Source organism: Lytechinus variegatus, chromosome 3 (genome assembly GCF_018143015.1).
Source record: "Lytechinus variegatus isolate NC3 chromosome 3, Lvar_3.0, whole genome shotgun sequence".
In the NCBI taxonomy this organism is placed as follows: domain Eukaryota; kingdom Metazoa; phylum Echinodermata; class Echinoidea; order Temnopleuroida; family Toxopneustidae; genus Lytechinus; species Lytechinus variegatus.
In genome coordinates this window covers 20,343,974-20,370,691 of record NC_054742.1, presented here as the reverse complement: position 1 = coordinate 20,370,691, position 26,718 = coordinate 20,343,974, and the positions used below count along the sequence as shown (strand labels likewise).

At 33.4% G+C, this 26,718-nt stretch overlaps 2 protein-coding genes across 2 annotated transcripts in view; one reads left to right on the top strand and one right to left on the bottom strand.

The window, feature by feature from the left end:
- LOC446161 (mitogen-activated protein kinase 14) overlaps nucleotides 1–11,458 on the top strand; it is a 34,963-nt gene extending 23,505 nt beyond the window's left edge. The window contains exons 5-10 of the mRNA XM_041602553.1: nucleotides 183–297; nucleotides 1,106–1,177; nucleotides 2,433–2,509; nucleotides 3,407–3,531; nucleotides 6,193–6,320; nucleotides 7,075–11,458. Of these exons, the coding sequence (XP_041458487.1) occupies nucleotides 183–297; nucleotides 1,106–1,177; nucleotides 2,433–2,509; nucleotides 3,407–3,531; nucleotides 6,193–6,320; nucleotides 7,075–7,136 (579 nt within the window). The 3' untranslated portion in view covers nucleotides 7,137–11,458. The remainder of the gene's footprint in view (nucleotides 1–182; nucleotides 298–1,105; nucleotides 1,178–2,432; nucleotides 2,510–3,406; nucleotides 3,532–6,192; nucleotides 6,321–7,074) is intronic.
- Nucleotides 7,725–26,718, bottom strand: part of LOC121410453 (guanine nucleotide-binding protein-like NSN1) — a 25,052-nt gene continuing 6,058 nt past the window's right edge. The window contains exons 3-13 of the mRNA XM_041602552.1: nucleotides 26,432–26,548; nucleotides 25,501–25,717; nucleotides 24,630–24,733; nucleotides 23,301–23,445; nucleotides 21,248–21,335; nucleotides 20,711–20,822; nucleotides 20,121–20,329; nucleotides 18,768–18,904; nucleotides 18,095–18,282; nucleotides 17,369–17,558; nucleotides 7,725–15,781 (exon numbers count right to left, since the gene is read on the bottom strand). Coding sequence (XP_041458486.1) covers nucleotides 15,657–15,781; nucleotides 17,369–17,558; nucleotides 18,095–18,282; nucleotides 18,768–18,904; nucleotides 20,121–20,329; nucleotides 20,711–20,822; nucleotides 21,248–21,335; nucleotides 23,301–23,445; nucleotides 24,630–24,733; nucleotides 25,501–25,717; nucleotides 26,432–26,548 — 1,632 coding nt within the window. The 3' untranslated portion in view covers nucleotides 7,725–15,656. The remainder of the gene's footprint in view (nucleotides 15,782–17,368; nucleotides 17,559–18,094; nucleotides 18,283–18,767; nucleotides 18,905–20,120; nucleotides 20,330–20,710; nucleotides 20,823–21,247; nucleotides 21,336–23,300; nucleotides 23,446–24,629; nucleotides 24,734–25,500; nucleotides 25,718–26,431; nucleotides 26,549–26,718) is intronic.

Genomic DNA, 26,718 nt, shown 5'->3' with positions numbered 1-26,718 from the left:
TATATATGATTTCTGAAAATAAAGTCACTTCATGGAACATGGGGAGCTGTTGGCATATATGTAGAACTTCACATAAATAAAGCTATGAAAGTCCATATGTTTTTGATGCACAGAGTTAATGAAGATTGCATTTTAAGCCCATCAGTATGACATGAGATACTGAATTACTGTTTCATTCACAGATCCTGGACTTTGGATTAGCACGTAGCACAGATGAGGAAATGACAGGATACGTTGCTACCAGGTGGTATCGAGCGCCTGAAATCATGCTCAATTGGATGCATTATACAGATAAAGGTAAGCAGCTTAGGATTGACTGACTTTATGACTGTTTCAACAGACCTCCTCTGGATAATGTTTGGATGGACAATGAAGGGTTGCATTCCTCAATTAAGTTAGATATATAGGCCTACATAGTGGCAAACACTGTCTGATGCTCATCTCCAGTTTTACTAGCAAAATAAATATTATTTTGATTTCAATAAAGTGTCTAATTTCATCTTTCATTATAAAGTAGTGTGTTCGATATCATCTCATTGGCACTCATGATTTCTATAGCATTTAAGAGTATTTCTGTAATTAGTTGTATGACCATTTTCAACCATTTGATTTCAGTGCATATTTTTGTATGATTGAAAATGTCACAAGTAGTGGCACAGCCAATTGTGAAAGCTATGACATTGAAGCATAATATTTCCTCGTTTTGCAACTATTTTGCATATTAGCACAATTTCTGTTGATGGATCCACATTATTTTCATGTGAATTATTTGTAGGTAAGTTAATAAGTTAATAAAAAGGGGTATAAATCAAATAATGTCTCAAAGAAAAGGTTATCAAATCCTATCTTAATCTAATAAATGATATGAAGTGATGTTTGTACATGTACTTAATTTTAATATTCAACATTTCACACAATTTGACAAAAATTTGACAAGTTATAGATATCAACTAGATAGGCCTATACACAAAAAGGTTTTGCTCCTAGCCATAACCGAAGCCTTGCATTTCCAGTCCAGTGAATCTTCCTAGGTATATACATGTTGCTCTACTCTGTTTTCTTTGTTGTTATGAAGGAAATTTATTATTTTCATTTTTTTTTACAGTTGACATCTGGTCAGTAGGATGTATTATGGCAGAGATCCTCACAGGAAAGACTCTTTTCCCAGGGAATGATCGTATCCTTTTCCTATTTTCTCTGTATTACATGTTTTTTATTTATTTTTATATACTATTCTGCAGTAGCATTGAGGTCTACAATTTTGCAGCACTATTCTTAAGATTAGAAGACATGATTGCTAAGTCGGTAAAGTTGAGGAAACGGATTGTGATGACATGGGTTTGATTCCCACGTGGTGTTCTTTGATATTAAAGGCATTTGTTCGTATTAAAATGTCCTTCAGAGAGGACCTTAACCCTATATAGCCCGGGCTATTTTGAAATTGCATAGCCCGGAGGGGGGCCTATTAGGCCCCCCCTCAGATCTCGGTCGTTTATCGACCAATTGCGACCAAATTTGGTGTGTGGGTGTCTCATTATGTATTTTACAAGAATGTGTTGTCAAATTTGTGATATTTATTATCATTTTTTATTTATCTACTTGAATATGCAAATATTCAATTTTTTCAAGGAATTTTCATTTTTTGTAGTTTTCCATCCATTTTTTGAGAAAATGCAATGGAATCAAGCATGTTAGTAGCCAGTCATGTAATCTAAAAGACAGCTCACTCAACTGTATTGAAATTGTATAATTATTAGATTATAATAGTAATTAATTATGCGCATATGCTAATTTTTCTCGATAATATTCTTGTTTCCTTCTGTGTTTCCAAATTCTTATGTATTTCTTTGTTTTTAATTTATTATGTATTTCTTTGTTTTGAAATCTCTATTTTTTATTGTTTTTTAAATCTAGAATAGTTGGTGATAGCCCAAAAGAAAGTTATGTGAGGAAAAACAGAAAAAAAACATTCATCTGACAACACTTCTTGTAAAACCCATACATTGTACACACAAAAGTCAATGGAAATTGCCATTTTCGGTGACATTGGTCACGAATATGTGCTATATCTCCGCAAGTGTACCCCCGATTTTCGCAAACAGGGTCTCAAAATGTGCGGGAGATGTGAAAGAAAAACTCATGAAATTTCAGCGTATTATTTTTTTGCATTTAGAAATTATCGCGAAAAATGTCGAGGGGGGGCCTTTTAGGCCCCCCCCCCTGGCTATATAGGGTTAAGCCTTAAAGCAATATAGCTCTTCTTGTCTTTCTCTCAGGAAAAGTTGTAAAAAGGTAGTCTTTACATTATAACATTTATTTTCGACAATTTAATGACTCCAATTCAATGTTGTCAGCAATTAGAGATATATTGTTTGAGATATTTTAGCATTTAATGCATCCATGTATGTTCCTTGACAGTGTTTAATATACAGACATAAATCAACTGAACCGTATAGTCAAAGTTACAGGGATTCAGGAGACCTTCTTACAAAAGATCACAAGTGATAGTGTGAGTTATCAACATATATAGTTAAAAGTGGATGTGTGGAATGAGCAAAGTTGTATGAAAGCATTTTTTAGGAAATTTTATTAGTTTTTAGCTCTTCCAGAATTGAGGAGCAGATAAGTTTATGCAGTGGCTTTTCATCATCCGACCACAATGTGGAACTGACAAAATGCATATTTTGTCTTTTAATGTCTGAATTCAACTGTGTTAGCGCTGTATGATAGCACCAGGTGGAGGATACAAAGGTTTTGCATAGAATTTTGAGACTCATTGAATATGCTAATTTATGCACATTTTTCAAAATTGATTTTAAAAATGTTTTTATATGACTGATTTTTATTCCCCCCCCCCATGGTTCAACCAACTTCCATACAGATTTATGAAAATGGGACACATCCTCAGTTCCAATAAAAAAATATATATATTTCTTTTCGTTCACTATAGTGTCAACTGTGCTAAACTTAAAGATTGTGTTATCTTATTTGCCAGATCTATACCAGATGAGCACCAACATTACTGATTTGCTAGTTATTTCAATTTGTCACAAAGTTATTAATGTTTTAGATTTAGTTGTAAATTTCAAAGGGAAAATGTTGGTATATATTAACACCAATAATCATATTCCTTACAGACAATGTTATCAGTTGCATTTCAGTTTGATTGGCTTATGTTGTGAAATAAAGTTCCTGCAACACGATGAACAAAATAGATTACAGCTATCGGATCCAATGTTTGTTTTGACACTGCTCATCTATATAATATTTTCATAGATTTTTTTTATACTGACAGAAAAAAATGGTTGCTTTGTATGTAAATCTATGTAAATTTCTTATAAGAAATATTGATGAATCTTTATGGAGTTCAGTCTGTATCTGGGGTGTTGTATCTCATTTATAATAGGCAAGGCAATACTTGATGACACTTCCTGCATACCCAGCATCGGATTTTAAATCCATCTTTACAGGAGCTGATCCTGCAGCGATTGACCTTCTTGAGAAGATGCTTCAATTAGATGATGATAAAAGGTATTCCTCACCATATATCTAAGTGTTATAGTTTAAGTTCTCAAAAGATCAGAGACTTCTCCATTATTTTCCCCATTGGGGAGTCACAGGTTGGTAACAAACTTTTGCACTGATAAGAAATTAGCGAGAAAATCACTGTCAACTAAGTTCATCTATTAACAATTAACTTTCTGCATCTAAAAATGTAGTATTGAATCTCTGGTCTGATACCTTGGTTTCTGCAGATTTCAGCACTTATTGAGAAATTTCCTAGAAAAGGCATTATAAATTATTCATGAACAGATAAAAAAAAATCTAGCTTTATTAAAAGGGGAATTCCACCCCCTCGAGCAGTGCATGACAGTGCATGGCACTGATCTGACAGTCCCAGACCAGTAAAAATGTTGTCGGGCTAGTATCTTCTCAGAAATAGCCAGATTTACAACAACATGACCAGTAAAAATTATATCTAACTGAAACAAATATTTTTTTCTCTTTTGTGGCTCTGGCGTCCCACAAAAATGTCTATATAAAATTAAGAAGTGGCTCTCATGAATAATGTTGTGTGTGTCTACTGTTTGTTTTGTGTTTCTTAGGGGGTAGGGTAGCAATAAGCAATAAAAGACAGCAAAATAAACTAAAATCTATTTTCATTTTTCTTTATTTTTGGGGGACCATATAAATATTAGGTTAGGACCAGTAAAAAAAAATAGAAAAACTGAGTATCTACTAGTCCGACATGGTCAGGTCGGACCAGTAGAAAAACAAAGGGTTAGTGTGGAGCTCCACCATCAAGTAGTTGATTTGAGCAAAAAAAAACAAAATTAAAACTGGTAGAATGCTGAATATCTCGTCAAAATTGAATGTGAAATAAGATAGTTATGACACATTGAACTTTTAACTTATTTTTACAAAACAGTTATATGTGGTACATACAATCTGTTTAGATTTTATGTGCTTGTCATTTTGAAACCTTATTCTTGTTATCAGAACTCTGGATTTCATTCTACTCAGAAATTTCAGAAATCTTGTCTTGTTCTTTGATGGGGAAAAGTGTGATCATTGCCCAATGAGAAGGTGTCACATACCAAGAGTGACATTGTTAGAAAGTATAGCTTTATGATGATACTGTATCATTTAGGCTCAAATAATTTTTTTGCCAAATTAGCCAGAAAAATAGGGGAAGGAAAATTATACTTTGAGTAGGCCCGTTCCGGGTACACGTGTACACGCACGGTCAAGTCAGTGCACGTGTACTAAATTCCATCAGCGTGTACATGGTAGCATCTGCATAAAGCTTGCGTGGGGCTGTAAAGTCAGTGCACGTGTACTAAATTCCATCACCGTGTACATGGTAGCATCTGCATAAAGCTTGCGTGGGGCTGTAAAGTCAGTGAACAAGCTCACAGCCTCACATTAATTCTTAGTTCTCAGACACTGTACATGTTTTAATCACTAATATGTCAATATATTTCAATTAACCTAGAGTGAGTTTACTTCCAAAATCGCCGATTTAATCCACATTTATTCAGGAGACTCAAGTTTTTGTACCACACGAAATGGGCCTGGGTATGCTCCGGTCACGTCAGTGCAGGGCCCTAGTTAGCGCCGACGTTCGTTGGATGCGCATTTTGCATACTGTACCGTACATGCATGCACAGATCGCTGCAGAATTGAGTGTAACTGAAGTTATCGATTGATTTTCATTATTTTATTGCCAATTTGAGGAGCGTGTGTTTGTAGGCTTGTAGCACATGTGTATGAGCGTATAACACGTAACTGCAGACTCTCGAAAGCGTTCTTCAATCACTTTTAGAGCCAATTTGAGAATCACCAATTGCGACAGCGATCATTGCTCCAGTTACGTGTTATACGCTCATAAACATGTGCTACAAGCCTACAAACACACACTCCTCAAATTGGCAATAAAATAATGAAAATCAATCGATAACTTCAGTTACACTTAATTCTGCAGCGATCTGTGCATGCATGTACGGTACAGTATGCAAAATGCGCATCCAACGAACGTCGGCGCTAACTAGGGCCTTGCACTGATTTACTTTTGCATTCTTTATTAATTTAATGCGCTGCTAAGCTGAGTAAACTTTTTAATCGCACCAATTTTTGTGGATTGATACTTCTAACTTCTCAGGTAAGCTTTAAAACCGTGACTTAGGCTACATGTAGGAAACATTGAAAACATACTATAAGGCATAACTCACTCTCAGTGTTTACAACGTGTACACGACTGAAAAACACGCCGTGTACACGTGCATCAAAAATGGACTTTCAAACCGGGCCTAATTTTGAGGCATCAGGCTTGAAATCCACTTATTTATCAAGTAGTTTGTACAAAAGAAGAACTGCATCAAATGCTGCAATAATTTATTTGACTTGAGGGTAAAGTGCTTAAATTTCTAGAAAAACAAGATCTTGAAATTTGCAAGATTTTGCTGGGAGGATTCAGCCACAAGAGGATGTGGATGAATCCTGCCTGTTTGCATAGGGTCCTGTGGTCAAATAATAATAATAATGAAACCTTTTTGTATAGCGCAAAATACATATACAAAGTTTCATGTCCCCAAGTTCCATGACCCTAACAGCTTCATATGTTTTGTTTTTAACATTTATAAATAAGATTTAATTATTGATGTAAGATGATATACATCTATTTATGTGCAGGTTGAGTGCTGAGCAGGCTCTTCAACACCCATATGTTGCTAGATTTCATGATCCAGAGGATGAACCAACTGCCCCTTTATTTGATGATAGCCTAGAGAACAGTGATATTGCAATAGATGAATGGAAACGTAAGTATGGATCCAAGTGCAAAATGTCATTTTAAACCTCCACCCAGCAGTCATTTTTCCATCCATCCTGTAAAGAACTTTTTGAAGGATCAACTCCAATGTTAGGAGTTTGTGTGATCCAGGGTGCTTTGGGCAATATTGCCCTTGAAATGGTTAAAAGAGCCATGGAAAATCAAATAATTCCCATTCACTGCAATGTCAAGCTTATCTAATGTTGCAGATTTAAATAATAAGTTGTAAAAAGTAGCCCTTCAAAAATGAAATATTTATTTGTAGTCTGCTGTGATCTGATTAGTTTTGGGGTATCAAGGTCAGAGTCCACAGAGGTCATTGTATACAAAGACAAAATCTTGTTCTCATAGTATTTTACTCTTGCAAAATGTTGCTTGATTTCGTAACTGCGTACCCAAGGGTTGCTATACATGGTCTCAAAAGTTGCAAGAGACCTAACAGTGTGGCACCAGCCTTTTTGCATTACAAATTTATTGCGAGATTAGGGTCAACATTCTGAGCAATTGCTCTCTTTCTACCAGAACTATTAAGCACATAAATTTTATTCATGCATACAAACACTTTGTTGGTCATTTTGTTGGATATTTTTCAAAGTTGTATTATGATCAATACCAAAGCTGCAATGTATGTTTGATATATTTCAACATACATTTAGAAATTTCTTAATATTTTGCTTGTTCAGTGGTCGTAATGATTGATTACCTCACGTTATATTTCATTTTCTTTGTTTTTTTCTTTATAGAACGTGTTTATAAAGAAATAGTAGATTTTGTACCAGACCAAGGGGATTCATGTGTGGAATGATGTGAAGAAGTCAGCAATCAATTTCCTCATCTGTACAAAGTCCCAAGTAAAAGAAGAAGAGATTCTGAATGGTTGAAGCAAAGATTGTCATTGTTCATTATTGCAGTTTGGTATCAGTGTGCATTAAATGACTTCATAGAATCTTAGCACAAACATGTGATTTTCGGTGTAAAGAATTCTAGCAATCCTCACTGCTAAAATCACACAAGACCTGTAATTTATTCATCTTTCTCTTTTAATTATTACTATTGTCAAAACATATAGAATACATACCATGAAGTGTGTTGAATGTAGATTAGTATTTGCAATAACTGTGTTTTAAATCATTGTCAGGGATGGGATTTACGAGAATATTTTCAAGTAGAATAATTAATATTTGTTAGACAGGCAAGCATGGAAAATGAGTTTTTGTAGATGAATTTCTCCAAAATAGATTTAGTTTCATTTTTACCAGATCAATGAGAGCTTTCACAAATGAAAACTGATTGAAGGAAAGCCTTTTTTCTTTCTTTCTTTAATCTTTTTGGTTATTATTTTATTAAAGTTTGGTGCATTGGTGTCTTTGAAGACACTAATTCATGGATATTCTTTGAATTTCAATGGATACTGGAAGTTTACAAGTATTTTTTTTTTTCAAATATTTATGATCAGGTATGCCACTGAATTTGCAATAACATGAGTGTATAGCTGTACAGTTAAATCAATATTTCATGATGTTTTACTGCATTTGTTGCAGATTTGGTGGTAGTGTGTACCACTGTGATGCATTTGTATATAAATACACAGCTTGAATATTGTTGCTTATATCTATTAGAGCAGTAAAGTTTGTGAATCCTGCATGTGGGCCATATTTAGAATGTCTTTCGTGATAGAGTACTAAAAAGCAAATAATTTCTAAATAATGTACATTTTTTAAAGCATAGATTTCATCATGTAAAAAACCAAAATTAAGCATGTTTTTGCCACTATTGCCAGATTAATAATCAAATTACTGTTATTTTTCATGTTCACTGTCTATTAAATTTAAACCGCTTCAAGTGATCTCCTTTTATACCTTGTAACTCAAACAAGTTTTGACAACAATTTAATGACTGAAATATGAAATCATTACAATGAATTGCTTCTGTTTATCTCAGTACATTTTTGTCCTGTTTTTCTATCCCTGGTGGTAGTCATCTAAAGGGTAGGTGGTTTGTAAGAAACTTTATTGCAATCAATTGTATATTTTTATTTGTACTACCCATCATATGAGTTGATTTATCAAAATTTGATCAATATTAATTATTGCAAAATTGGATAAGTCAGGGGAGTAATTCATCAACATTTTTGTCTGACAAGTTGTTGGATCTGACAACTTCTCCCTGATTTTGATTGGCTGATAAGCACTCTTACTATGGAAATTGTCATATAAATAGGACTTGTTGGAGAAAAACGTTCTAAAAAGTTCTTTGATGTAGTGGTCCCCAGATGTCAAAGTACCAGCATTGTCATTTCTGCTGCATGCACTACATTTTTAGTGCCTGACCTTCAGTGTTATAGTAACTACATGGGCTGGGCTGATCTTATGGTCTCGCTATACAATTAGTTTTGAAAATCAATTGTGCATCAGCTTTCATGAGGAGGTAATTATCAATTGGAGACTTCATGAAGCATTGAAAATTCCTTTAACAGATACATCTAGAAAATTTTTTGCCAAGCCTAATTAGACTCGCACAACTGTCGGGCCAGGTAATGTGAGATAATGATTTTACCATAAAGCACTTTCCTATGGAATTTCATTACGTCTGCTCAACATAAATCTTGTTCTACCATGGTTCTACCAGATGTAATTTATATCTAAAAGGTGTACAAAAAAAAGAGATGCATAACTGATTTCAACTAGTGATTCAATTCATACCTTCTATTGCAAGAATCAGACCAGCATTTTTCTTTTAAACATGTTCAGACTATTAAACGATTGAATGTGAGGAACTACAATTGACTTTCAATTACTAGTTACTATCAAGCCCCCCTAAGGGTTTCTAAATTTGCTTTGAAAAATCAGACATGATACTAGTAACCTGTCTATACATATTTTCATGCCAATTTAGATATCTAAAATAAACTCTGTCTATTCTTTTATTAGAAATAATAACCAGTTCATGAATTGAAACCCGACATAATAAAAGTGCTCAAACTGATAGGTGTAAACTGCCAGTAATTATTTTCCTTATTGATGAAAAAACAAACTAAATATAACATGTATAAATGCAGTGTTTATTTAGAATCAATATTTTGTTTTGCTCTCAATTATTTTTTTTTCTTTTCGCTGTGCCTTTATTATAGACTCAACTCTGCTACACGATGCTGTTTTATTTTTACACTAAAAATGTATATACATATATGTGTATAAGTTGAATTGTACCATCCCACTTATTGTAAATACTGGTATATTGTGAAATGTTTTTATATGTAAGAAGGAATATTAGATTGTTATCTGAAAATCATTGGAATGACAAAATAGAATTATGAAGTCAAAAAGATTATTTATGCTATGAAAGTTATTCGCTTTGTATGTATAGAGTATAGGAACTGCTAATCATGTTTCTAGTTGGAAGTGGATGTTCATAGAATTGTTGTTGTTGAATTTGTCAGTCTTGAATTGAATATTTGATAATGTAATGTTTAAAAATGTTATTATTAAAGATCTTTATTTGATGTAGATTGTGATTCTTCAGAAAGGATTCTTCAGAAATTCAGAAATGTACATTCAAACTTTATAATTTTTACAATGAATGAAATGTCCTTATTTCTTGGTAATGTACTTGAATCTACAATGGATATTGAAATATTTAAGTAATTCAGGTTGAATGACATAGATTACATTTCTTTTTCCATTTATTGTAATGAGGAGATAAAGGATTGTACTTATATGATGTCACTTAGGTATAAACACATACTCCTAATATGATGTTGCCCAATTTGCATCAATTATATCCCATTAGAGATATTAGGCTTGTTCCCATAGGATTTACTATATGATTTAGATTGTGAAGCATTGTGGTGTAGTGGTTCTGAGTCTTGCCTTGTAATCATAGGTTGTGTTTGGTTCCCACCATAGCCTATCATCCTTTGGCAAGGCATCACATTGCCACTTTCCACCCAGGGGTTAACTGGTTACCCTGTAGGACACAAAATCCTATGGAGTATGCCTAGAGATTGAGTCTTGGACCTCTTGATTGAATGTTCCACAGGGAGTTGAGAAAGTGTATACATTGTGTGAGCATGTAAAGATCGATGGCTGGGTAATGATAATTACAGATGTACCTTGTAAAGCGCATAGAAACACCTAAGAATAAAGCATTATACAGTGCATTCCACATCAAACTAAACCAAGAATTACAAACTTTATCACAAAAACAATAGACAAATGACCTTTCATTATAAAGCATGGGTGAGTAAAAACCATTTGGAGAAATAGTACCCAAAAGTCACTTGGCAGCAGTATAAACAAAGTTTCAAAAAAATGAAAATCACGTTTTTTTAAGGTCAATATCTGGTCTTTACTTTAATACCTCAATCACCAAAAAATGGTTAAGAAATAAATTCTTTCATTGAAATAATGCTTGTATCTGCATAATTTCATTAAACAAACATGTTTTCACAGATTATTAAAGCTTTCACACATTTAACAAATCACTTAATGCATGGCTGATGGTCAACAAAAAAAGTGTTTTGACAGCTAACCTGTAATAAAATCCCTTCAGTTTATAGCATTATGGAATTCAAGCCTTATTTCAAATAAAACATTATTTTTTTTTACCATTTTCTGTGATTGAGGTATCAAAGTAAAGAGCAGATTTTGAATATTGGGGACATGTGATTTTCTTTTTGAAACTTTGATACCACCCGCTAAGTGACTTTTTGATGTCCGAGTTTGCTCACTCATGCAGAATTGAGGAATCATACAAATTATGCCAGATGAAAAAAAGAGACTGCTTTATAATGATAATAAATTTGTCTATTGTATTTGTGATTTAGAAATAATTATCTTCTGGGACACACTGTATAAATGTAACTTATTATTATGATTATTGTAAAATTGGGAAATCACAATCAAGAAGTTTGACACCTCTTTCAGTTTTCATTGGAAATTAATTTATGATAAAGATTTCCCCCGGGATTCCTTCATATAAAGTGGTTAGTTTTATAGTTTTCAAATATATGATCAGTTTATGATTCAGTTTATACCTTTAATATTAATGAAATCATCTCATGAGACATGTAAAACAAACAGCATTTAACCATTATCATGAATATTGTAATTAACAATATTGCAATTACATTTTTTTATGCCTCTACTTGTGTTCATGTTTTGTTTTGTCCAGTAATTTGAATACAATACCTTCATTCTGCTATTAAACATGGGTGGATATCTTTAATATTAATCTTCTTTTTCATTGTCTTTGTTGTGTTCACTGCCATTTTAAAATGAATTTAAATTGAAATCCCCCCACTCCTCTGTCTCAACACATGGCCAATCCATTTCAAACTACCATCTACCATTCCACCAAAGCTAAGCCTTTCAATGAGTCCACTTCTGTTTCTATCAGATATTTTAACAATTTTTTGTATCATTGCTCTTTCTTCCAAATACCATTTATCTTCAAGTTACATGCCATACTTCTTAGCCATATACCATCCCTGTTCTGACACGAGCATTACAGAACATGCCTTTCATTCTCACTGTTAACCTTCTAACCAACAAGGATTGAAGCCAGCTCACTGGACTTCAATCCTTCCAATCTGCATCATTGTTACTGCAATCTCACATTCATCACCACAGTAGATTGTAGTAGATACTATAGCAAAATATGTCCACCTTCTGGACATCTCTCATACACATCCCTCCTCCACCATTACTAATCTCTCTTGCACTCAAAAACAGTCAGTAGGCAGGTCCCCAAAAAGTGGCTTCTTCCATGCAAGAGATATTCAGGACTACAGAGGTTTTGCATATATAATGAACTTGATGCAAACCAAAACACCGCTTTTAATTCGGCCGTTGCAGCTCTAAATATGTACATCAAATTTCATGATTTTGGTATCACTGTATAAAGAAGAATCATTCCTCCAGGTCATGTTTGAATTTAAGGATTTTGTAATGTAGGTGAAACTTTTGATCTTAAATATGCTACAAAATAATTATTTTCACCTGACATAAGTTGTTATTTATACTTTTTTGTTTGAGTCCAAGTGATGTTTAGATCATGATAAAGCTGAATATCTATGCTTTAAAATTGTACAGATTTCAAAACAATTGGTTTAATTGGGTCAAGATCGGTTATAGCGCTGGGTTCACGGCAAGGTCACACACCCATGTGGTAATCTCATCAAATTACCTGCGCTTGTTGTTTTGAAGCCTTATCTAGCCAATCAGAACTCTAGATTTCATGCAACTCCAAAATGTTAGAAATCTTTTCTTGTACCTTGGTGGGAAAAGTGTGATCTTGACCCAATTAAAAGGTGCCGCATTGTGAGAAAGTACAGAGGTTTAGCTTTGTGGTGATATAGATATCTTCGAAGCTCAAAATAAAAAGTTTTGCAAAATTTGCATAAGACAACAGGAAGAAAATTCAGTTTTGATGCACATTTTCAGGCATGAAATTCACTTATTTAACAAAATATTTTATACAAAATAAATGAAATAATATGAAAGAGAAACATTTACTCTGTCCAGTTGTGCAAAGATATTGAATTTAACTTACAAATAAAGTAGGTAAATTCTTAGAGAAAGAAAATCTCACCATTCACAATATTTTGCAAGGATTCAGCCACGAGAAGATTTGGATGAATTTGACCTATTTGCTCATTAGTATAGGGACCTGTTGTCTGACTGACAATTCTTGGTCATTCTGTTGATTTTCTTCACTGCAGCACATCTTAATAAACCATTTTTTTTTAATTCTGTGTAGAAGTCTGGTATACCTCAAAGAGCTCTAGCATATGACCCCCCCCAAAAAAAAAGAGGGGGGGGCCATTCTGGTGAGAAAGATATCTATACGTTTCATCCTGATTATTTTGGTCTCATTCTATGCTTGAGAAGTAGTTTTTATATACAAAAATGAATCAAAATCCAATACCTGTGACTTTTTTTGACAATTCATTTATAAATCGTACCTGCAATATGGGATTTTAACCTGAATCTCTCACCATGGAGGTTTAAGGATGGAGTGACATTGAAATGCAGATTGTCGCTTTTGATTTCTAAAGAAGTATCAAAGAATACACAGATACACTGTAGCCTCTGATGGAGACTTGTGATGCCTCCAGTTTCATGGGAAAACTGTAAAGTGATTTGTATTAAAAAATAGATAATTGCGAATATTTTCAATTTCGTTTCATCACAAAATGTGGATATTAAACACATGAGGAAATATATCTCAAAAGCCTTGTCATGAAAAAGGGCAAAATATTGCATAATATTCTCAAAATGTGAGAAAACCTCAGAACTTCACAAGTTTTTAAATGAACATTTTAAAAATTTCCACACACTTCCTCATAAAAAAGTGAAAATTAGTTCCAGGGAATACACTAATTTGAGATGTTTCGTGTCAGAGTTGCACCCACATGCGCCCAGTCGAGTAATTTCAAATCATATTTCAATAAAAATTGCAACATTCAACTTAGCTTTCCCCCATAAAAGTTAGCAACATGTCTACTCATAATATCTGACCAGATGCAGGGAAAATTAACTATTATTACAAAAGCATATTTCTTATTGTATCTAGCCAGTAAGGTATGACTTGTCTACAATGTGCAAGAAAAAGCCAATGAAGCACATGCCTGACATATTTTTTCCATGCAGCAAATAACATGGTTTTAAATGCAATGAGCGAGATGTTACTCCTTCCTTTTATACCTCCATGCTCTCACATAACATGTAGTTTATGATGATTCAAAACTTTGAAAGTGAGTAATGTTTAGATTTACCTAAACTTAAAACAGCCTTAAACTGATCACAATTTTTCAGAATTTTTTTATACTTCAGAGTGATTATGAGTCCATACTATGGTGTTACAAGAATCTGTCAAAATTAGATAATTTATTTTTCATTCGAAACAACTTTGAATATAACATTTATATCAGATGAACCTAAGTAACTTAGATTAACCGTTACATACATTTAATTGTCAAAAGGTTGTTTTCATGATTATAAAACTATGAAGCATAAAAATCATACTGTTGCCCGTAATAATTCAAAGAAAATGTCTATAATCTATCTTACAATTTGGGAGTAGCGATTAATTCATATCAATTTTAAGTTGAGACCTTTTATTATTAAATACACATTTGTATTCATAACTTTGATGGAAATCAAGTTGTGCTTCATTTAAATAAAAAATCATACCACACTTATTTAAGAAATGGCATTATTTTGGATATATATACAATATATAAGTCTTTCAGTTACACATCGTGAATGCCCACATAGTTCATCTGACGTAGGTATCTTTATACATCATAGGTTCTTATTCTTCTTGTATAGCTATACAAGCCATATCCAGTGCAGAACACAGCATATGATATTGATGTTGAACACCTCTGGATAACTTTCATATCATGGATCTTGGTCATCAAAATAAAGCAATTCAGTATAATGTACATCTGACTCCCTATATATGAAACATTCTTGAAATGATTCATCTCCACTGTGTTCTTTAAAAAGTGATAATCCCCTCAAATTATGTCTCGAGTAGATCATAAAGTGAAACATAAATGGAGAAAAATGAGGGTCACACATACCAAATCATTTCTCTGTCCTTTTGGTAAATGTATTACCTCTTTCAGGTCAATGTATGATTTAGAAAAAAAATTAAAAGGAAATTTGGAAATGTCAACATCTCGACCCAGTTTATTCATCATGAAATTGGAATTATCTCAATATTGACAGTTTGACACTCCTCTTCATGTACATGTTTATGTAAGACTCAATAGAAATTTCTTGACTCTTTGCCATGTGCATAGGCTACTAGGTTATTTTCAAAAGGTAATGTAGCAAATTATGGTGATTTACTTTTATCAATTCAAAAGACAATTTTCATATATGTGTATGTGATTAGGTTTTTCATGTTAAGTTTTGACAAGGTTTGATAAATGAGCGAGTACCGGTGACAGCGATTGACCATAGTATGGGAAACAAATGATTGCACTTCTTGTCTTTAATTCACCATCCATGATATAACTCCTTGATCCATTATCAGCATTAAAGGAATTTATGGTATGCTCCCATGAACAAGCTATTGTTAAAGAGAGGTTTCAGAAAAGGTAAGCTATGAAGGCTGAAGAACTTGTAGAACAAGCACATAAATCCTTCATTTATGGTTTTCCAGCAAATCATGGATCATTTATATGGATACCGGTATATATATATATATATATATATATATATATATATATCCTTTATTTTTATGACCACACATTTTCAAAGTTCATGAAGAAGTTTTAAACTTACAAACAGATAAGAATAAAATCTTGTAATTATCGGAAAAAATCTTTTTTAAAGCTGTAGTTATCATCACCATCATCATCACTATCTCCTCGCCCTGACTGAAAAAAGTCAAAAGCCTGGGTGAGCTCATCAGAAAGAGCAGTGGCCAGTTTATCTAGGGAGAAAAAAGAAAGAAACCATTTTGTGTTATGTATTTTACCTCCAATGCTAATTTCATAATTTTACATAAAAGAAATTGAAAATACGATGAAAGATTACATATTAATGACCACAACATTTAAGAGTCATGAGTTAGTCCAAATTATAATTGAATATTTGCGGTTTGCTCAATTTTAGGTTCATTATAAATCAATTATTTTGAAAAAGAATGAATGAACAAGTGGAATGCCTCTGGCGGTCTCACCTGCATCACGCAGTTCAATATAGCAGCAGTGCTGACTTTGAAACTACTCTAACTCGCACAAGATGTTCAGTGATACATGGTTACTCTTATGTCCACTTTTTATGAACTAGACCAATAAACTTACAGAGATATGATGGTTTTTCAACAAAAAACCCCAACATGGCCAAAGTTCATTGACCCTAAATGACCTTGGTCATGTGACGTGAAACTCATGCAGGATGTTTGGTGATACTTGATTAACCTTATGTCCAAGTTTAATGAACTAGGTCCATATATTTATTCCACATGAATGTAAGCCAAGTTATTTCTTGAACTTTACACATAAACCTCAGTGCCCTAACAGCCTTTGAACTCATGACCCCAAAATCTAATATCATCCTCACTCAAATATATTTTTGTATGAGAATTTTGCATAAGATCATTATTAATTCCACATGAATGTAAGCCAAGTTATTTCTTGAACTTTACACATAAACCTCAGTGCCCTAACAGCCTTTGAACTCATGACCCCAAAATCTAATATCATCCTCACTCAAATATATTTTTGTATGAGAATTTTGCATAAGATCATTATTAATTCCACATGAATGTAAGCCAAGTTATTTCTTGAACTTTACACATAAACCTCTGTGCCCTAACAGCCTTTGAACTAATGACCCCAAAATCTAATATCATCCTCACTCAAATATATTTTTGCATGAGTTCTGTAGTTTAATCATAAATTAATAATAAATTAACATCTTCACATAATAACAATATGCAGGAGCTAGCTTTAATAAGCAGGAAATTGCTTGAAGCAATAGCAGCCAGATTGTTTGATCAATTTTATTGATATACATGTAAATGCACACATGAGCTAAGTTTGATGTTTATACATCAAACAATTATTTTTTTAGGAGAAAAAAATATATTCATGTATATCATGACATTCATGACCTTGATATTTGATCTTGTGACCAAAAAATCTGATCAGTAAATCATTCCTCCAATATGCATACAAGACCAAGATAGAAAATAATCCCTCAGACAAAGTCTTCAATTATCGTAACAGGATATTTCCATATACTTTGATGTGACCTTTGATATTTGACCATGATACACCAAAACTAGCCAAGCCATCGTAGCTTGTGTATGCATACTAACAGCAAGATGAAGTTGATTTGTAAAATGGTTTTTTAGTTATCATGAGAATGAAAACAGCAGACAACCCCGCAACATGATGCATCTAACAACCACCATGGAGGGCATGTGAATACTAAAGTGAAATATGAGAAAACTATGTGAAAAGAATGAAACAAAATTAAATCAGGGAGACAAACACAATGAAAAATATCTAACCAGATCTTTTCCTCTTTTTCAGCATTTTCTTAAAAGCTAGCTTGGATGCCTTGTTGAGCTGTTGGTTACCAACAGGTGAGTTGGAGTCTACTTTGCATGATCTTTTCTTCTTCAGCTTCTCCAGTTTTTCTCTTTTGCTCTTTGCATCTTTAGCCTTGGATGTTGGTACACTGACAGTTACTTCATTCAGCTAAAAAAAAGAAATGAATGAAAAAAGAATATATGAAAAGTTATACCTTATCAAATATTTTTCTTCATGCTGAAAGTTTGATATGCAAATACAATTGTCATACATAATGAAAATATCTGGTACTACAGTATTGGGCACCATTGACAATTTTTATATCATCATATTTCTCAATGAAATACATTAAAAAACACATAAAAAATAGAAATGAATAAAAAGGTCAACAAATATATGAAAATAATGAAAAATTTAAAGTTCAATATGAGAACAAAAATGAATATAAAACTAATAAGAAATACAGGTGATCAATTTCCAATAAAAACAGGATTTTTTTTTCATTCTACCAAAGAAATAAACAATTTTATCTAATAATCTCATTTTAAATCAATTTTATCTTCTAACCTCTGCAATGCCTGTTGTATTCTTCCTGCATATTTAGATCATGCTCCCCTCTGAAAAAAATAAGTTTTGTAGTAACTATTCAAAACAGACACACTTGGAATGACTAATAAAATTGTAAATATGTGACTTTGTAATACCTCTTCTCCTTCCTCTTCTTCATCATCTTCCATTTCATCACTTTCTTCTTCTTCATCATCCTCTTCTTCTTCATCCATCTCATGTTCATTTTCATCCTCGGCATCCAGCTGATCATCTTCAATGACTCCTTCTAAGTGTCCAATGGTTTCTATTTCCATTCCTGTAGCTGTAGGTTCACGTCTTAATCCTGTATTCAGTTAACATGGGATAAATCACCACAAATGTCTTCTCACCATGTAAATAATAATGTAGAGACCATGAATACCATTATGCATATATACATCCTATTTCAGTTGATATTCTGTTGAAAATAGAGAAGCTGGAGACAGTAAACTACATTCTTTATATTTAAAAGAAATTGAATTATTTGTAACCTGAAGTACACACCAGACAGCAACTTAATAATTCCCTATTGCAATGTTTGGGTTTTTTTTCTTCTTCTTGAACTCAACAAGAAATAGATTGTTATTTTAATATTTGTTTCATATCACAAAAAAACATGGCTGGGAGGGTGAGTAGATTTAAAGCATGAACATGCGGCGTGCATGTACTTGCTATTGGCTACATCTTTGAACCAGTTTTATACTTTGCAATACTACACTCACAGAATTAATTGAAAAATAACATCATTGCAAAAATATTAAAATCTGATAAGTAACAATATTTACATACCTTTGAGGATCTTCTCATCTTCCTTTTGTAATGAAGCTACATCAAATTCTTGTCCTAATTGAGTAACTATGGAAGCATCTACATGACTTGGTAGGCTATGCTGTTCTGGTGGGTGGGTGAAGTATGTTATCTTACCACTGCAATATGATAATTGAAAATGAAAAAAAATAATCTAATGACTTTTTTTTTTATTCAAATTCAGGTTATTATGAATATTCAATTCATTTGAAAGAACTCAGGCAATCATGAAACCAAATATTAAAGTAATACATGTATATGGCACAAATTACACGAAAAATACTAATTAAACAAATTCAATATATTTAAACTTCAATTGCAATATTTACCACAAGGCATAAGCGATTTTGTGTCTCGCCCACTTATGAAAATAACCAGAAATATCGTGGTGTGCGAGGGCACGCAACAGAATTGTATCGAAACTTCATTGTGAAATGACTGGGATGGAATAACACTTGTCATAACTTCTTTAACGTAAACTTTTATGTTGACCTCAAAATGAACTTTGACCATACCATGTGACCTCCAAACACAATAACATACAGGTCTCCTAAGTACACCTACAACCTAAGTTTGGTATAAAAGTGACTTATGGTTGCAGAGTTATGTGTCATATCATTGACCTCAAAATGAGCTTTGACCTTACCCTGTGACCTCTGATTGCGCCATGATATGCAGGTCTCCTCAGTACATTTACAACCCAAGTTTGGGTGAAAAGTGGCTTACGGTTGGGGATTTATGTGTCATAAGAGTGTCTTGCACATAAACTTTAATGTTGACCTGAAAATGACCTTTGACCTTACCATGTGGCCTCTGACTACAGCATAAGAGGCAGGTCCCCCAAGTACATCTACCATCCAAGTTTGGTTGAAAATTGACTTACAGTTGTGGAGTTAGGTGTCATAAGAGAGTCTTGCATGTTAACTTTAACGTTGACCTGAAAATAACCTTTGACCTTACCATGTGACCTCCGACTACAGCATAACATGCAGGTCCCCAAGTACATCTACCATCCAAGTTGGGTTGAAAAGTGACTTACGGTTGCGGAGTCATGTGTCATAAGGTTTTGTGATGGATAGACAGACGACATTTAGATCCCTATATCTCGCCTTCACCTCTGGTGGGTGAGACAAGCATTTTCCATTTCATATGCTGTAATTTGCATAATAGCTTGGTTACATACATTCATGTATTCAGCTTGGCCCAATCAAAAGGGAACAGAAAATTAAATAAACCAGTTAGACTAACAAGTTACACAAATTATTCACAAAAACACTATAATATACACCCATAATTTATATAAATCTATCAGAATGGTAGGTTTCATAAACTTACATGTTCCAGTCTTGTAAGATAATCTTAGCTGCACTTTCAACATCCACTACACCCCCTTTCTTCAGTTTTCCATACCGCCTTGCCAGTAATGAAAGAAAATCATTGACATTGCTGAAGTTTGGGATGTTGTAATGAAGCATGAGGGATTGTTTGGTACATCTCTTTAGAATGGCTTCCACTGGTGCTACTGGATCTGATACTGTTTCAAGCTGACCATCAAAACAAAACGTAGAGATATTTATGCATCATGGTCATTCGGACAATGTTACATCACAAGTTGACCTCAATGTCCATAAATTTCTGCACTCATCATACAGCTGAAATATATATTCTTATCTTCTACTGGCAAAGGACTATGGACAAAGAGTCATCTCAATATCACATGGCTTTGATGGGAAATCCCTTCCCTAAAGGAGACGGTCAAAAGCGTAACAAAATTTTAAATTGTGTATTTGCGTGCTTTATAGGATAATTTATACCATATGATCAATCTATGGAAAAAATATGTAACATAATTTCACAGCAATGAATTAGAAACCAATTCATTCCAATAATCAAATGCAGCTGGTTCAGCTACAGCCTATACATACCTTGACACAATTTCTTAAGACCATGGCAGCTTCACTATTGCCTGTTGCCATGACAACACCAGGGCAGTCTAGAAGTTTGATGTTCTTAGCTAGCTGGACCTCCTGTTTCGCTCTGTAGAAAGAGTGTATAGGATTTTACAGAAATGGTAAAAATTAGATCAATGCAGGGCATCTTCACAATATGGCTATCATTTGTGTGGAATTAATCTGTCACAACGAAAAATAAAATAGAAGTATGAAAATAATAAGAATACATCAAATGTATTCTAATATTTAGTTTTCAAAATGAAACAAGTGTTGAAAAGGTCTCATAAATAGTGAAAGGACCTGTTTCAGTGACCCTTGCACAGATAACCTGGAGGTCAGTAAATATCAGGTTTGACAAATCAGGTGGGGGCATTCCTTACAGTCCCCTCTCCAGGACACTTATTAGCATTATGACCAAAAAAAAACACCCAGGCTAAAAAAATATCTGCCAAAGCATAGTTCTTTTCCTTGTATTCACAGAGAGGTGAAATATGAATAACATGTACTTACTTTGTGACTCCTGGCATGGCTCCTACAGTGCATACTTTATTTCTCTTCAGACTGTTGATTATACTGCTCTTTCCAACATTGGGAAAACCTGTTATAATTTTATAATTAAGTACAATATGTTAACAATTAGACAAAAGCCTCCATAGATTAAAAGTCAGTCTCTCATAGTGAAATCACTACTAGAGTAGACATTCTAATGTGCAAAATATCAATATTACTCTGGTAAGAATATAAAATTGCACCCGCATAATAGCATCATCAACTAAATCCTGAATTCAACCCGATTTATTCATGTACTGTAGCAAGAGGAAATAACATAAGAAATTGAGCTTGTTTAATGGGCTCTTAAATGCTGAAGTTCAAAATATATCATGTTGCTCAAATAGTTGGCATCACTATACAGTGCATACAAAAAACAGGATAGTTTTGAAAAGTCTATCAAAATTTTGTTTCAAATTATGATGTCTATATTTTAATGTTAATAGATGCTCTGTCTTATCATCCGAATGCCATTTAAAAAATTGAGTTCTGTTCATGCTTGAGCGAACACAAATGGTTTTTATCAGGGATTCAAAAAAGTGCTTGCACTAAATGGCATGAAATATTGATCATCAGACTTCTTGCTAACTGCTTATTCTTTGTTCTGTTGGAAATAAATCTGAATTTGAATGTAATTACCAAACTTCCTTTTAATCTTTTCATTATCTTTGCTATAATTTTCGAATTAAGCTGTCAAAAATCCAATAACAAATCTATTTATTTGCTTGAATTGTTCTGTGTTTTTTTTTAAATACGGTATCTTTTAGCAGTGAATTTTATTATAAGTAAAAGCTAAAAAATTGTCAATCCAAGTAGGGGATTCGCATTATTAATAAGAGAGCTTGTTATTTAATCAAATCTTTTTATTATGTGCTGCAAAGGCTATGGTGCCTTCGAAAGATATAAATCCTTCTGTAAGAATTGACATTGTCCTGCCAAGCACACAACTTAACTTGTTCAAGGAACTAATGTTACCTTGACAATAGGATTCATGTCTTTTAAAGGCACCATAAACCTTTAATGCCAGTAATAAAAGGATATGAATAAATGACAAGCTTTCCCCATTAATAATGGAAATCTCCTTGCTTAGGTTGACAAAAAATTTGTTTTTCTTACATATCAAAGAATATTTAAATGAAACAAGGTAGTTTGCAAACCAACCATGGGTCTCGCCTGATTTTGCGATTATTCAAACATGCAATATAATCTCTTGACCCCATTATCCTCATGGATGTAGTATTACCCAAGGATCATATTTACCAAGTATGAACATAATTGATGCAGAAATAAAGAAATGAGAGCAAGTTGAATAAGTCTGATGATCAAATACTTTCTTGATGATCTAATAGTACATACTAAGGAATGAATAATAAACTAGGCCCGTTTTGAAAGTCCATTTTTGATGCACGTGTACACGTGCACACAAACGGGTAAGGTATGATAACTTGCGTCGTTCATTGATCTTAAATGACCTATTCAGGGATACATGGTTACTCTTGTATACAAGTTTCACTCCTGACAAAGAGCAAAGCATATTTGCTCGAAACATTGATAACGGTTCTTTTAAGAGCTACTATAAGAAAACAGTCTTTTTCAGGACTGACTTACATGGTGCAACCACAAATCTCATCAAGTTTCATTAACTAGATCCATAAGATTTAAAAGTTATGATGACCATTCCACATATACCCCCAACATGGTCAGTTTGTTGACCGTCAGTGACCTTTGACCTTGGTCATGTGACCTGAATCTCAGGCAGGAAGTTGAGTATTACTTGATTACCCTATGTCCAAGTTTCATGAACTAGGTCCATATAGTTTTTAAGTTATGATGACATTTTAAAAACTTAGCCTTGGTTAAGATTTCAATGTTTACGCTGCCATTGCCGTCGGAAAAGCAGTGCCTTAAAGTCTCACTCTGCTATGCAGGCGAGACAATAAATCATGAGAGCAAATCCCAATTAAGATTCAGTAACTATGTGTATACTGAAATTATGTTCTGCAGAATAACTCACCAACTATTCCTACAGTAATAGATGTTTTGATGTCTACATTCCTGCAGTAGTTACTGAGAAGCTTGATAAGTGAATCAGCTCCTAGACAGTGACTTGTTTGAAGGAGTTCTGATGATGACAATGAAACTGGTACTTTGGACTGTGACTGGAATGAAGAGCACAATATCAAAATATATATTCCAATAAAACATGAATACAGATAAAGCATGCATGGTGTAAATAAATTCTTTAAATAATTGCTTCACTTTGGTCCGATTTTTTTATTTCTAAAGTTCTAATTTTGGTTCTTGGAAATGGGCTGAAGACGGCTTATAGTGTAAAACAACCAGTGCAAATGTTTCAAAGTATCATATCTACAGGAACTATTATAAAACTTTGGAGATGTAAACCAAAGTTTGCAAATAAATGAGGGTTGGTTTCAATGACTACATATATAGAGAGAGGAATCTGTACTACAACACAAACTCTGGTTGGATCCAGTATGACCTACATACAGTGCATCCAATGTACCCTCAATGTACAGAGTAGCTAATAATAGTGTGTGCATAGGAGTTACTGTACACACAAAAGAAGGCAGTCAACACAGCCAACAGAGAATTTGAGAAAACTGGGAATAAGCTAAATGCATCTTAGAGATGGTTATCAAAATCTGGCTATTAAATTGCTACTTGTGTGTAAAGTAGGCCCGTTTTGAAAGTCCATTTTTGATGCAAGTGTACACGGCTTGTTTTTCGGTCGTGTACACATGTACATGTTGTAAACACTGAAAGCGAGTTATGTTTTCAGTGTTTCCGACATTTCGACATGGACCCGCATCAACATGTCAATGTAACATAAAAAGGAAGATAGACAGACAGGCCAAATCCTGGTGGCAGAGGATATAAATTCCATTGGGGAAAACATTCCAATCACACCCCCCCCCCAAAAAAAAAAAAGTTAATTAATAAATTTTTAAAAAATATACATTATTAATTAAAAAAAATTCAAAATAACAATCTATAATAGGCAAATGTAGACATCTACTTAGAGATGTAGTTTGTTGCTAATGTCGCAATTTGAACTACTAGTAACCCCACGAAAATGGCGATCTCCATCCAGAGACATTGAACCTGAAGGAGCACAACTTTGAAGAAATAGAACTTCATACTAGAAGTCAGTGATCGGATTTGGGTATAAGTGGCTTTATTTTGATTGTCCTGTATTTATCAACGCTATTATGCTGTATTAGTTTTTGGTTCCATTGTCCTTTAATATTGCCTGTCAAAAAGAAAAGCAATTTCATGGGGTATGAAGAGAATGACATGAATAGAAATGAATAAGGATACATACCAAGTTTGATCTCTGTGTTTGTGTGGTTGCTTTGAAGGCTACTGCAGGAAACTCATTCCTTAGATGCTTCAGCCATTTCTCTGTGATCTCCCTTGGAACAAGATCTAAGATATTAAAGGCATATATAGAAATGCTACAAATAAGATTTCTACACATATATGTCACACATAACACTAGCTAACCCCTTCTTTTTATTTGAAGAAAAAAAAATGCACACACACACAAACATAATTCACACTAGTTCATCACATAAGGATAAGCAATTAAATGGCTATATTTGAAAATTGAACAGGTATGAGAATGATGTAAATCAAACTAACAGATATTAAGAACCTTATCCCTTTCTTACTCATATCTTTTTTCTGACAAAATCTTACGAGGTGGGGGCAAATTTGACCCTTCCTCTAAATCACGGCCAAGAAAGATCTGATCAAAGCAATATTTTTCACAGGCACTAGTTTTGGGTTTTTAAGCTTACGAAACTACTTTCAATTTATATAGTAAACACCACAAATAATATTTCTAATGTTATTTTCCCCATTTAAAAAGCATTTCTAACATTAACTTCTATTTATTCTTTAATCTATTGATTTGTCAATTTATGTCAATTGTTATAGATGAAGATTTTTATTCTTTAAATTCTTTTGATAACAAATTCCAGAAAAATGCTGGTAGTTTAACATGTTAGTTTAACATGCTGTTACAAATGTGCCATGGCTCAACAAGCAGATGCAAATTGCTAAAATAAAGAACTTGTGCAACAGCATGTCTCGAAGCTAGGTGATACGTGCAGAAGAGGCCATATTTGAAAAGGCAATGTTAAAATTCAAATAAACCCATAAATCTTGTTCATAAAAACTGTCACCCTTACCAACTTTGTTAAGTAGGAGGACAAGTTTCTTGTTTGTTCCTGATGCCAATACAGCCTTCTCCAGCTGGATACACCTGGAGCCGATAGGATCCCTGGCATCTAATACCTCAATCACCACATCAGAAGCCTCTAAAACTTTCTTGAACTCTTTGTAGTATGCCTTGCGAGAGCTCTCTACATCTTGGGCAGTAGCTCCTCCTTCCTTTGTCTTGCCTCCCTGACAGGAAAAATGATTTCACAATTCTTTTAATACTCTTATAGTGATAGGAAAAGATACACCACCTGAACGCACATGCCAGATCAAGCTTGATTCTATGAACATGTGCATGCACTGTGGTGCACTGAACTTAAAATTAGCAAAATCATGGACATTCTCCTGCTAATAGACAGATAACATTGCAAATAGGTAGAAGTCCCTTTATTCTTATAAATAAGGACTTCTAATGCAGATTATTTCTCATTCACTCTCCCTTTCTCATGCTTATATAAATGGGTATCATAAAAAAATATGCTACATTGGCACTTATTACACTGCTCCAAAATGTTGAAAGGATAACTCATTTATTTCACGTTTCCAGCTGATTTCCAATAAAACTGATCATTCATTTTTATAGATACAAAAAACACAATATCTAACAACAAAACAAATACATTTAGCTACTTGACCATTTCACTCATGATCTCAAAATCTAAACAAATCAACATCACTATTCACTACCATTTGTTTACATGAGCTAATTCTAAACTTTGTGTATCAAAACATGGCATAGTTCTCTTGAAAGAATGGATATGAGACAGAAGAACAAAAAAGACACACATAATACTCTGGAAATCTCCTCAGTAAGGCAGATGCATATTAATTTATACATTATTAACATAATACAAGAAAATATAATTTCAAACTATATCAGACAATATGAAATAATTTTACCTTCTTTTCAAACAACTTTTGCCTCCGTTCTGCATCCTTCTGTAATTGACTTAATTTACGACTCTTCAAGAACTCCTTATGTCTTTCTTCTTTTTGTTTCTTTTTCAGCTCCTCTGCCTAATGTATAAGGTGGAAAGGTGATAATAAATCATATCACTTATATACTTTACCATTTTCTTCACTATCAATTTGTACAATTCCTTCATCATTTTCTTGGTGATCAATAAAAAAATGAAATATTATAAGCAATTATTATACCTGAGATTACAAAAAGTAATCAATTTTAG